The sequence below is a fragment of the Pituophis catenifer genome, unplaced genomic scaffold (genome assembly GCF_029215685.1).
Source record: "Pituophis catenifer annectens isolate HBS135680 unplaced genomic scaffold, rPitCat1.0.hap2 SCAF_3, whole genome shotgun sequence".
Taxonomy (NCBI): domain Eukaryota; kingdom Metazoa; phylum Chordata; class Lepidosauria; order Squamata; family Colubridae; genus Pituophis; species Pituophis catenifer.
Genome location: NW_027256883.1, coordinates 107511602 through 107526094, shown reverse-complemented (window position 1 = coordinate 107526094; position 14493 = coordinate 107511602). Strand labels below are relative to the sequence as shown.

At 35.1% G+C, this 14493-nt stretch overlaps 1 protein-coding gene across 2 annotated transcripts in view; it reads right to left on the bottom strand.

Annotated features, from left to right (window-relative positions):
- The window catches only part of FIRRM (FIGNL1 interacting regulator of recombination and mitosis), a 56175-nt gene that overhangs the window by 31019 nt on the left and 10663 nt on the right, over positions 1-14493 (bottom strand). For both annotated transcript variants that reach the window (XM_070939190.1, XM_070939191.1), the window contains 3 exons: positions 13653-13793; positions 11782-11944; positions 11489-11573 (listed from right to left, as the gene is read on the bottom strand). In XM_070939190.1, the coding sequence (XP_070795291.1) occupies positions 11489-11573; positions 11782-11944; positions 13653-13793 (389 nt within the window). The remainder of the gene's footprint in view (positions 1-11488; positions 11574-11781; positions 11945-13652; positions 13794-14493) is intronic.

Sequence of the window (14493 nt, the reverse complement as noted above, 5' to 3'; positions counted from 1 at the left end):
TTGTTCTTTCTAACAATGAACAAGTGTGGGTATGGCAACTAGTATCTATGGGGAAGATCAGCATTTGTCGCTATTGATGCAAACAATATTAGAGGAGTTGAAAAAAGATCTTAGATTTTTTTTTCTTCTTCCTGTACTTCTGGTTTACATTTGTGACAAAATGACCCAGGTTCACCGATTCATGTTGAGTGATTTACCAGATGTTGAAGCAACAATTGGTCCTGAGTAGATGAATGCAGGTAGCATTTGGTCAAGACTGATCAAACTATGGCATCCAGAAATGGGAGTCACATTCTATAAATTGGGAGGGATCATATAGGTGTGATTTCCACCTGAAGTTGATTGTAGATGCTCTCAGAGATGTCTGGAGTAATGGAGTTACAACAACCTGCTTGGGGCAAGCTTGACAAAATGGATGTACCACAGTTTTCTTTTGGGATCATAAATCTGAACAAATGCTGACTAAAGGTCAAGAACTTATTGTCACAGTTTTGATGTTTTCAAAAAGCATCCCTATAGGCCCTGAAGATTAATCAAATGAGATCATCAGATAACCAGATATTGAGAAAATTATGAATAATTACCCTAAAAAAACAAGCCATGATCTTACCAGAAGTCAGAAGTGGAAGATGATGTGTCTATACATAATATTTACTACAAATTGGGTACTGCTTCTGCCCCAAATATGGTATAGGGTCCCCTGCTCAAACAAAGGGTTGGACTAGAAGACCTCCAAGGTCCCTTGCAACCATGTTATTCTATGTTCTACATCAATCATAAGAACACTGAAGAATCTTATAGTCAGCTGGTCCTGGAAGTCAAATTTAGATTGCTAGCTAGGGAAGAGATTTAGAACAAACAAAAGAATGTATTTCTACCCCTAAACTCGTAAGTTAATTACCACAGAATATGGAGATACCTATGAAATTAGGTTTTAAATAGAATAGAGAATAGAATTCTTTATTGACCAAGTGTGATTGGACACACAAGGAATTTGTCTTTGGTGCATATGCTCTCAGTGTACATAAAAAGACAAGATACATTCGTCAAGAATCATAGCTACAACACTTAATGATAGTCACAGAGTACAAATAAGCAATCAAATCATACTACGAAACAATCAATATCAATATAAATCGTAAGGTTACAAGCAACAAAGTTACAGTCATGCAATCATAAGTGGAAGGAGATGGGTGATAGGAACAATGAAAAGATTAATAGTAATAGTAATGCAGACTTAGTGAATAGTTTGACAATGTTGAGGGAATTATTTGTTTAGCAAAGTGATTGTGTTCAGGGAAAAACTGTTCTTGAGTCTAGCTGTTTTGTTGTGCAGTGCTCTATAGTGTCGTTTTGAGGGTAGGAGTTGAAACAATTTATGTCCAGGACGCGAGGGGTCTGTAAATATTTTCACAGCCCTCTTTTTGACTTGTGCAGTATACAGGTCCTCAATGGAAGGCAGGTTGGTAGTAATTGTTTTTTCTGCAGTTCTAATTATCCTCTGAAGTCTGTGTCTGTCTTGTTGGGTTGCAGAACCAAACCAGATAGTTATAGAGGTGCAGATGACAGACTCAATAATTCCTCTGTAGAACTGTATCAGCAGCTCCTTGGGCAGTTTGAGCTTCCTGAGTTGGCGCAGAAAGGGGTATTAGATAAATTCATGGAGGTCTATCAAAGTCTTGACTTAGTAGCCCTCCTGCTTGGGAAAATCAAGCCTCTGTACACCAGTTGCCGTGAAACAATGAAGAGAGAAGATAGGTCTGCATCTTCTGCTATTGAATACTCCCAACATTCCCAGTGTGCTACTGCAAGATACAGAATGCAGGATGGAAACCCTATCCAATCCCCTTCTAAACTTTCGATTGCAACTTCCGGAGGCACGCAGGTCGAAGCGGCATGGGGAAAGATCGCTCCGTACCCAGTGCCGATTTTCCAGCGTTTCGGTGCCCGTTAAGGGACAGGATCGGTCTTGGTGGGACCGGCAAGAAAGAGGGGAGTCTTCGGAGGAAGTATGGAGAGGTGTAGTCTCCCACCACACCAAGAAGGACTCTTGATTCGAACGTGGAAGAAAAGCAGCCGCAATGCCTGGCCCAGAGGTCTGACGCACCGAACGAGAACAGCAGGAAGCAGAGAGTGAATATGGTATGAAGATCGGCGGTGAGAGCAGAGGTTTAAAATGTTACAAAATTTTTGGACAAATGAGAGGAAGAAGTATTTAGATCCTGGAGGGGCAGCTGAAAGGAAGAAAGACACGTGGGAGCAGGCGGCAAACAACGAGGAGAGCAAAAGTGGCGTGGGTGAAACTAGACCAGTAGGAAACACCAGAGGAACGGAAAAAAGGACGATCGAGGAAATCGAGTTTTCGGAAAGCAGGGAAGAGAATTGAATGTGAGGTATTAGCTTCACCTATAATATAGCTGCTCTAACGGAGAAAAAAACGTGGACTAGCAAAAGTAAGGATATACAAAAGTGACACTGCAGATTTGGAATCGCCATTTTGATATAGCAGGGGGAGGAATAACTCTCCAAAAGAAAGACTATACTCGATTTACCTTGAACTTCCTATTGACTAACCAAAAAAGCAAACAAACAAAAAGACATTGTGAATAACTTTATATTTATTAATCAGTCGAACAGATAAATAATCTACATTTACTTAATTTATTTGATAATTAATTATAATAGTAAATAGCAAATCGGAATATTTAGTAACTATTGATTGTTTATTACTGTCCATATTTCTATAGCTCCTTCCCTAATTGTATTATTATATGTGCTTGGATCAGATTTTGATTGTTGACTATATTTCTTCTTTCTTTCTTTCTTTCTTTCTTTCTTTCTTTCTTTCTTTCTTTCTTCTGTATAGTAATTGATTGTCTATATTAATTTATATTTATATAGTAATTTAATATATTCAATCAATCAATTAATTAATTAAATTTATTGTTTATAGAAAATACATAAATCAAGTTAATTTTAGAAAATTATAAGCTGATGAATTGAATAGCATAAGATTATTAGTATCCAGAATATTAATTAAGGTACTTTAGCAAATGTTTTAGGAGGATTTTATTCAATCATATTAGTATTGTACTGTATAAGAAAAGAGAGAGGAGAAAGGAGAGGGAAGAAGAGAAGAAAAAGATAGAAGGGGAAGAGAGGAAGAAAGAAAATTGAGTTAAAAGCAGATGCTGATTTGGGAAAAAATAGACAGGATTTTAGGAGAACAATATAAAATCTTGAAGGAAATGACTAGCACCACAACAACCACCGTGAAATCAGGAAAGAAAATTACTTCAACATTAATTGGATCAACAGCTGATCCAATTCTCCTGTAGCACAGAAAACTATAGAAGGGATGTTCCCAAAGGAAAAGCAGACCCCCACCTTGAGTATACAATCTGTCCAGACCATCCTAGTAACAATCCAAGAGACGATGTTAAAAATGCAGGAATGCATGACTAAAAATCACGAAGAATCTAGGAGAGATCTGGATGATGTCAAAAAAGTGGTTAAAGAGGACATACAAAAATTAGATGAAAAAATGAATTCAATTCAGGAGATAATACAAAAAAACAATCAACGAATTACGGCCATAGAAAAAAAAACAGAACAAACGGAAGATAAATTAGACCGACTGGACCAGAAAATGACAGGATTTAACAAGGAGTTAGAAAACACGGTGGCACACTTAGAGATGGAGAGAGGGGCATTTTAAGATTTCAGAATGTAAGAGAAGAAAGAGATGAAGATCTAACACTAGTGATGGCTGAAATTATCGCAGCTCTACGAGATAAAGACGAGATTATTAATGAATTAGATGAAGTGTAGAGCAGGGTGGATAAAAATCAATGATTTTTTAAAAAAAATAAAAAAAATCAGATTTTTTTTTATTTAAATAGTTTTTTTTTATTTAAATTGGATTTTTTAAAATAAAATGCTTTTTGAGGAAAATATATTACCATCCAAAGGTTATTCCATCATGAAATAAAGATTAGTTTTTTAATTATGTAGAATAAGGCTGTATATGTTTAATTTTTTGGGTAAATAAATTCCATTAATCCATTCACAATGTCATGCTCTTCCAGAGGTTTATGTAAGATTATTGGGCAGTTTCTCTGCCTACAAGATATTATCATAGATGCTTGGTTTACTTTTGCAGTTCTCAAAACTGAATTTGACTCAGCAGAGATCACATGCCTCTTCTTCACAGCAAAAATATTATAACATGAAGAGTTGAGAAAAAGACCTTAATCCTATTGTTCTACAAACCTATGAATACAGAATCAACTCCTTCAGTGCTAAGTTTCAAGAAGTTCAGTGAATAGAATAGAAACAATATTTTTCTGATTGTTTGGAGTGGAATAGATCTGCACAAGAAGAAAGTGAAACTAAGTGTGAGGAGGAAGGGGCAAGCAGACAAGCAGTACAAAATGAAAGTGAAACTTTCTGAGCACAATACTGCACAGCCACAGACAGACAAGTCTTTGGATCTTTTTGTGTGTATGACCTGAAGTTTATCACATTCTTTCCTTGGAGGAAAAAACCTATAATGGCAGCAGGCCGTAAAAGAGACCCAGTTTGGCAATATTTTAATGAAGTTCCTTTACCTATCGGTAAGGCAGGCATGCGTGCAAACTGCAAACACTGCAACAAAGAAATGCAAGGCTTGGTGGCCCAAATGAGGCAACATCATGAGAAGTGCTGTGATGAAGATGACCAAAGAAACACATTTGAACAGGCAGGATCTTCACATTGGTAAACATTTTTATTGAATCATATTTCTAAAGACTGCCTTGAACTGTCATGTTTGAGCAAAATTATATTTCTTATTATTACTGCATGTTACTGTCATTTGGTACAGTTATGAAGAAAAGCAAATATTCCTTTTGGGGCAGTGCTGTGTACAATAAGCAGAAATTGTATAAACAATAAAATAACACCACTGACTTTTTTGTTTAGGGGAATTCATGGATTCTGGAAACTATCCAGCTTCAAGATCACCATCCTCCTATTCTACAGTTTCAGAGTTATCCATCCAGGATAATGCTTCATTAGCATCATCATCATCAGACACCCACAGCCACATATCACTATCACCTAAAAGAAAGAAAAAACCGTTCCCTCCTGGAACCACCATAGATAAGTTTGTGATTAAAAACTAGCAGATTAGAAAAAGAGTTAATTGATGAAAAAATTGCCCAGTTTGTTTATGCAACGAACTCTTCTTTCCGTCTGACTGAGAACCCACATTTCATTAATATGGTTCAGTCACTGAGACCAGGATACAGTCCACCCAACAGAGCAGATGTTGCAGGAAAACTGCTGGATAAAGTGTATGACAGAGAAATGGAGCAATGTGCAACAGCTCTGGAGGGTAGAATTGTTAACCTAAGTATTGATGGGTGGAGTAATGTCCACAATGATCCTATTGTATGTGCTTGTATAACAACAGAAGAAGGGAAAGTCTTCCTTGCACAAACAATTAATACGTCAGGAAATGCACACACAGCAGAATACTTACAAGAAGTGGCAGTAAAAGCTATATTAACATGTGAACAAAAATTCAAATGTCTAGTATGCAGTTTGGTCACAGACAATGCTGCAAATGTATCCAAGATGAGAAGAAAATTAGAAGAGCAGGAAGGGAATACAAAGCTAAAACATATGCTCATTTGCTGCACCTCTTAGCCAAAGACTCAAGAGTTCCAGAAATAAAGACTAATGTTGTTGAAATTGCTAAATATTTCCTTAACAATCATTTTGCTGCAGCAGCTCTAAAAAGGATGGGTGGAACCAAGCTAACGCTCCCACAAGATGTTAGATGGAACTCTGTGGTGGACTGTTTTGAGCAGTATATCAAGAACTGGCCTATTCTGATAACAGTTTGTGAAGAAAATTGAGATAAAATAGATGGCACTGTCACGGCCAAAATCCTCAACATTGGGCTTAAGAGAAATGTTGAACATATGCTGAGCATCTTGAAACCCATCTCTGAAGCTTTAAACAAAATACAGAAAAATAGCTGTTTTATTGCTGATGCTGTTGAAATTTGGAAGGAACTGAGTGAACACTCAAAAACAGAACTACACATGGACAGAATTAAATTACAAGCATTAAAAAAACAAATGGGACAAGTACTGTCTCCAGCTCATTTTTTGGCAAATATTGTCAATATCCAGTATCGGGGTCAAAACTTAAGTGCTGAGGAAGAGGAGTTAGCTATGACATGGGTATCGAGCAATCATCCATCTGTAATGCCAACTATAATAAACTTCAAAGCTAAGGGGGAACCATTCAAGAAATATATGTTTGCTGAAGATATTTTAAAGAAAATCACACCAGTGAACTGGTGGAAGTCACTTAAGCAATTGGATTTAGAGACTGTTCAAGTAATGATTTCACTTTTAACAGCAGTAGCTTCTTCTGCAGGCGTTGAAAGAATATTCTCTTCCTTTGGACTCATTCATTCTAAATTGAGAAATCGTTTGGGACCCGATAAAGCAGGAAAGCTTGCTTTTCTTTTCCAGATTATGAACAAAGAAGAAGATGAAGATGACGAGTGAGCTACAGAGGACGGTATTTAAGTTTTTCATGTGTAGGCTGGGCTGACAGTCTAAGTTTCTTAAAATATATATATTTTGTTTAGCCAAATTAGCTAACAAACATGGATGTTTGTTTAAGCAAATAAAATATGTGTAATGTTATTGTTTCAGTTGAATAAATCTATTTAAATTGTTATTATTAAGGTAATTAATTATTTTTCTCCTTCCTAAGTACAACAGAAAAGTTGTCCAAATATGAATGATTAACCTATTAAACTGGGGATAAAAAAACTAATATGAAAAGTTGTTATTCTAAAAATCTTCATCTACTTGCATATTAAAGTTATACCAGCAAGAATTAGTCTTTATGTAGAAAACTATGATTTAAATCAAGCCTTACTGACTAGTGATTTAAATCGTGATTTAAATCAGTTTGATTTAAATCAAATCCACCCTGGTACAGAGTACATACAAACTATGCAAGACAACATAAACTGCCACGAGAGGTTCATGTACGATTTGTACGACAGAAAGTGAGAGACATTGTCTTTAAAATAACAAAAGAAGAACTTATGTATTACAGATAGAAAGAAATAATTACATTAAAACAAGTACCAAAAAGAATAAGAGAATGGAGAAAAGACTACTGGTTCCTAGCCGTGATACTAAATAAGAAACAAATACCATTTAGATGGATAATACTGGAGGGGATGTTGGTGTCATGGCAGGGGAAAAAAATAAAAGTTGATTCGCAAGACAAAGCACAATCTTTACATGATCAGATGACAGGCACTGAAGGAACAAACAGTAGAAGAGCCGGAATGGAGAGTCAAAGAAAAACAAAGACAAGAAGGACAAGAAACGGTACGTGAGGAGGGAAATATAGATAAAGAAGAAGAGGGAGAAATCCAAGAGGAAGAAGGAGTACAGACAAGAGCAAAGAAGAAGGACAGGAAGTAACAGGAAAAAGAGGACAGGACAAATTTTTAAGAAAATAATTAAACAAAAAATGGATATTGTATGTCTTCAAGAGACACGTAAGAAAACAGGACGAAAAATATCTACAATGTAAAAAATTAGGAAAAACATTTGTATCGTTAGCAGATGAAAAGAAAAGAGGAATAGTAGTATATATTAAGGAAGAGATAGAAAGCAATTTGAAGTATGCAGATTCGATAGGAAGAATTTTGATGACTGAAGTAAAAGTTAAATATAAAAATGTATTATTAGTGGTTATTTATGCACCAAACAGCGGACAAAAAGAATTTTATCAAAAACTGCATGAAAAAATATTAGAACAAAATATGGAGTATATTTGCCTGATTGGCGATTTTAACGCAATTGTGGACATAAAAAAAGATTATAGGAGCGACCAGAATAATAAAAAAAAGAAAACCTTACTGCATAGAACATTTACAAATTTAATAGAATTGGATTTAGTAGACATCTGGAGATTTTATAATCTAGAAGAGAAAAAATATACATACTATTCTAATCCCCATAAATCCTGGTCCCGAATAGATATGACATGGATTACTAAAACATTGATACAGGAAATAGAAACAGCAGAAATAGTTTTAAATGACTGGGCAGACCACAATCCGGTAATGTTGGAATGGAAAGGGTGACGAAGGAATAGAAGTAGATGGATTATGAACATACAGATACTGAAAGAAAAAGAATATTCTGAAAAAATGGAAAAAGAATTAAAGTGGTTCTTTAAGGATAATAATAAATATCAGACATCCCTCCAGAATTTATGGGATACTACAAAAGCCTTTGTTAGAGGATTGATAATAGCATATAATGCCAAAAGAAAAAAAGAGAAGGAAAAAGAATATAATGAAATACAAGAAGAGATTAAAAATTGGGAAGGAAAATTGCATGATAAGATTGGAGATGAGCATGAGGTAATTGGATAGCAGCCAAACACAAATTGAATCTATTAGAACAAGAAAAATATGTGAATGCATTAAAATTTATAAAACAAAACCATTTTGAACATGCAAATAAGCCAGGGAGATGGTTGGCCTATAGACTAAGGAAAGAGAGAGAGAAAAGAATAATCCATCAATTACAAGATAAGGAAGGTAAGTTACAACAGGGATTAGAAAAGAAAAAAGAAATAGCAACCCAATTTTTCCAAGAACTGTATAAGCAGGATGAAGTAGCAGTAAAAGAAATAACTCAATACTTAAATGGGGAGGGTATGCCGATAATAACAGAAAAAGAAAAAGAGATATTAAATAGAGATATTACAATAGAAGAATTAAATGAAACAATTAGGAAACAGAAAAACAATAAAACCTCGGGGACAGATGGGCTACCAACTGAATTTTATAAAAGATTAGGAGAATCATTAAATTGGATTTTGTTGGAAATTTATAATGAGGCATTAAAAGAGGCAAGGCTACCAGACTCATGGAGGGAAGCATATATCTCCCTAATCCCGAAAGAAGGAGCAGATGTAACGCAGATAAAAAACTACAGACCGATTTCGTTATTAAACTCTGACTATAAAATCTTCATGAACATAATGGCAAATAGAGTAAAAAAAATACTGAATCGCAGAATACACCCAGACCAAAACGGATTTCTACCAACAAGACAAATAAAAAATAACATAAGAGCCGTAATTAATGTAATAGAATATTATGAGGTGCATCCAGAGAAAAAGGTAGCTCTGATATTTTTGGATGCACAAAAGGCTTTTGATTGGGTTAATTGGCGATTTATGATACAACAAATAAAAAATATGACATTCGGCGAGAAATTTGAAAAAACGATAGCCTCAATATATACAAAACAAAGAGCAAGTATTTTAATTAACGGGGATCGTACAAATTCTTTTGAAATAAATAGAGGAGTACGGCAAGGATGTCCACTTTCACCATTACTTTATATCTTAACACTGGAAAACCTACTTATAAGAATTAGATCAAATAAACACATAAAAGGATTAAAGGTAAAAAGAGAAGAATACAAGGTCCAAGCATTTGCAGACGACCTTATATTCTTTGTAAAGGACCCATTAGAAAGAGAATCAATACTAATAAAGGAGATAGAGAAATTCGGTAAAGTAGCAGGTTTAAAAATCAATAAAGATAAGACCAAAATGCTAACCAAAAATTTAACAGATAAACAAATAGGAGAATTAGAAAATCAATCAGGACTACAGGCAGTTAAAATGGTGAAATACTTAGGTATTAATTTGACAGTTAGAAATGTAGCTATAAAGGACAACAACTACGAAATCTTACTACAACACATTAAAAAAGACCTAGAAAAATGGGGGAAATTAAAATTATCACTTTTAGGAAGAATTGCGGTGATAAAAATGAACGTATTGCCGAGACTCCTCTATTTATTTCAAACCATTCCAGTAAAATTAGAGAAGGACTTTTTCACTAACTTGAATAAAATAACTTCAAAATTTGTATGGGAGGGGAAAAAGCCAAGGATAAAATTAAGTATTTTACAGGACAACAAAACCAGAGAAGGATTCGGATTACCAGCGTGGGAAAAATATTACAAAGCGATGAGTTTGACATGGTTCAGAGAATGGGTTAATTTGGAAAACCAAAGATTATTAAAACTAGAAGGACATGACCTACTGAAGGGGTGGCACGCCTTCATATGGAACTCTGGAAACAAAACATATAAACATTTTAAAAATCATATAATAAGAGGTTCATTAATTGGCACTTGGCAAGAAATCAAAAACAAACACTAAATGAAAGTTCCCAGTTGGATATCCACAATGGAGGCGACAATGCACCCCAACACATTGACAGCCCAGAAAATAATAAGATATGAGGAATTATTAGACGCCCGGGGAATATTAAAAATGCGACAAGAGCTTAGAGATCAAGGTATTGAGATGGACTGGTGGCCTTATTTGCAAATACAAACAAGGTATAAAAAAGATCAAGAGGAAGGAGGGACTGAATTAAACCCCAACTGATTAGATAAATTATTTGAACCCAAAGAAGAAAAATCAATCTCAAAAATCTATAAATATTTATTAAAATTTGATTTGGCAGAGGATATAGTAAAAGGACAAATGATAGCCTGGACGAGAAATGTTGGAAATAATAGATAGTTGGAAGATTGGGAAAGGGTGTGGGAAACCAACCAGATTATGACAAGGTCTGTAGTTTATAAAGAAAATCAGTACAAAATGTGGTACAGGTGGTACTTGGCCCCTTCGAGATTGGCGAAGATGTACCCCAACCTCAGCCCAATTTGCTGGAAATGTAAACAGGTACAGGGGACTTTCTTCCACATCTGATGGCTTTGCCCAAAAACAAAAAAATATTGGGAAAAAATAAAAATTTGGTTAATGGAAATAACGACAGAAGAAATAGAATTTAAGCCAGAACTTTTCTTATTGGGTATGATTAGAGAAAATATTAGGAAAGAAATAAAATATTTAATACTGCATGTAATTACGGCAGCCAGACTGGCATTTGCTCAGCTTTGGAAAATGGATCAAATTCCAACAGAACAATTAATAATTCAAAAAATCTACAATTGCGTTGAAATGGACAGGTTAACACTAGAATTAAAGGACAAGGTAGACTCGAAATATTATATGGTATGGAACAAATGGCATGAATGGATAAATCAAAAACAAAGTTTGTAAAATAACAAAATTAACAAACAGACACCATCAATAACGTATACATATATATATTGTAGTTTGTATTGTTATATTGTGTGTATTTTCTTCTTTCTTTTCTTTTTTCTCTTTTGTGTCTCTTTTTCTTTATTTCTTTCCCTTTCTCTTTCTTACTGTTCTTTTATCTTTCTTTATTTCATATTTTACAATGTATGTAGTTAATGTGATATTTTATCTTTTTGTATTTAAAAGGTTGTTTTAAAATTAAAAAAAAAATAAACTTTCGATTGCATAATTAATAAAATTGATAGCTTAAAATTACCTGATTATAAACTTCCATGTGTTTGCATGAAGTGCATGATCTATGCTGGAAATAGCAGAACAGATCTCCAGCATAGTGTGAATCACTATAGAGGAAATAAATATAAAAATTAAATGCAAGAAAAAGTCAATATTGAATACAATAGAGGGCTATGTTAAATATATAGTCAGTGAAGCCTTTCTATTACTTTCATGAAATTTCATTTCTTTAACATCAATGTTCATCAAAGAGGAGAGCATTTGGACATTTAGTGCCATGTATCAATAAAGTGAGATTTATTTAAAAATACACACCTGATGCCATAATTCTTATGCTGTCTTCAGTAGCACAGGAATTTATAGACAAAATATCCATTAGCATCATAAACTGTTTTTGCAAACTATAGGTCCCCTTAAACAAAGATTGTAGTAAATCAGAAACCACGTGGAGACACTCTGCATATAAAGATTCACTGCTCTGTAACAAAATAGAAATTCAAAGATAAAATTATTAGATTATTAGATCAGCAGTTGGTATGGTCCAAGAAACTTGGAAGCATCTATTCAATAATTAATAATCCAGGTAATTTCATCTTTCATATTATCTGTAGCTGTTAAAACATGAGTGTTTGGGAGAATTTTTTATGAAGATATCAATGTGCACAATATGGAATTAAATTACACACCAAATTTCTCAATGCTTCTACTGATTTCAAAGCACACAAGCAAATATTGGGGATTATATGTTATTTTATAGTAAAATCAAATACTTTTTTAGCAATATAAAAACACTTTGAATTGAAAAATTTAAGATTAGAATACTTTCGGCAAGGTCAGAAAAACTTTTTGAATTAAAAATGGTTTACACTTAAATTTAAAATGGTTTGCACCTTCTATACACTAATGTTCTTGTATTAAATCTTAATTTATATTGCATCGAAGTTTCATGATAAATTACACTTAAAATGTAATGACAAGAATGAAGATGCTGGTCTGCAGTAATCTTAATTTCACTTTTGCCAACAGAAGCAAAAGCATCAGTGGTGGGTTGCTCCTGGTTCGCACCGGTTCGCAAGAACCGGTAGTAAAATAGTTCGGAGAACCTGCAATAAGATTGATTGGCCACACCCCCGAACCGGTTCCCGGCCCGGTCACCAGTCGCTTACCCCGCCCACTGTCATTGCCTACATGCAGCCCTGGGACTCACTCCCATTGTGCGGAACCCGTGGGGCAAAGACAGCAAGTTTTCCACGGGGGCTTTCCGGGCTCTGGCTGGTTTGGAGAGCCAGCAAAGGGCGCGAGATGCACGCCACATTTCCTCTGTGGGGCCAGGCCAAGTTTGAAAAAGTTCCCCGTTGGCGCCGGACGGGCTCCGGTGGCTGCAGCGGCGATGGCGTCCGGACAGATCTAACAGGTGAGAGCGCAGGAGGCGCCGCACAGTACAGGTGCACCTTTGCAAAGTGGCCTCACGGCTGGTGCCTCCTTTCCCCAGCCGGGGCCGCTGCGCCTACACCGCCAGGGAACCTCAGCCGAGGAGGTTGTAGGGAAAAAAAATCCCTTTAAAAGCTTCTGGCGATCCCAGCTGATTTGCCTGATTGTCAGAAGCTTCTAAAATCATTGTTTTCCTGCAACCTCCGCAGCCGAGGAGGTTGTAAGAAAAAAAATCCCTTTGAAAGCTTCTGGCGATCCCAGCTGATTTGCCTGATTGTCAGAAGCTTCTAAAATCATTGTTTTCTGCAACCTCTTAAGGTTGTAGAAAAAATGCTTTTAAAAGTAAAAGTAAAAAAAAAAAAAAGCTGGCCACGCCCACCCAGTCACATTACCCCCCAAGCCACACCCACAAAATAAGCCACGCCCACAGAAACTGTAGTAAAAAAATTTAAAACCCACCCCTGAAAAGCATGCATCAAAGCACAACTGAAATCAATTATTTTATTTTAAAAATTCATTTACTAACTTTCAAAAGTGATTTTTAGCATATATCTTTACCTTTTACTTTGTGCTTTAGATGGGATTATTTTATTTTTTACCATGTATAATTACAATAATAAAATTGATTCTATCATATAATCTGTTCCTATTAACTTTGCAACTTCAGTTTTTAAGAATTAAAGATGACTTTAGTATTAATTTGCTTCTCCAGTTTTCTATCTTTCAGTTCATTTTCAAAACATAGCCTCACTAACCTTGCAGTGTAGAAATGTGTTCTTGATTACATGAAGAACAGAAGAGGGAAGGCAATAGACGTGTTCTAAGGGTACCATCTCCTGTCTACTACAGATGTGTTGTATACAATCTGTTAATACTTCTAACATATGTATGAGGGCCTGTAAGAAAAAAAATACTATTAATAAAAGAATCAATAAATGTTGCAAAAAGAATACTGCAGCAGAAATCTGATGTCTTAAAAATTATCATTTTAACTGTTAAATTTTGACTTCAAAAAAGAGAAAAACCAACTAAATACTTTGGACATCAATGTTTTAATAAGTTTTAATATATATATCTGTATATTTAGCCATTCTACAAAGATCATCTAGCATTTGCCATATACTAAACAAAGATCAAAATAGTTTTGTTTCTTTCTTTGAAAATAGAATGTTTAAACTTGAGAATATGTATGAAAAAAATAACTTTTATTAGCTCAGTGGCAGGTTCAATCTGCATTAATAAGTCTGTCTTAACAATATAGCTGCCTTGGGCAGAAAAACATTCATCTGAAAAATCCAGCAATCCAGAAAAAAAAAATAGCCGTTGCAATTAATTGCTTTTTCTGAAATTACATGTCTAAGTTGTTAGCAAATTACTAGACAACCTAAGATCTGCTGGGTCGTCATTTAAAAGATATCTCCTTACCTAAACAGAATAACCAAGGGAAAAACAATGGTGCGAATAGGAACAATTTCCAACTTCCTACTGGCTTGACCACAGCTGATTGCCCTCCAGCAGCCAATGGTAGGACTGGTCTACCCCACCTCTGGAAGACTAGGGCATGACTGGTCTGCTGAACCTCTGGGTGGCAGTATG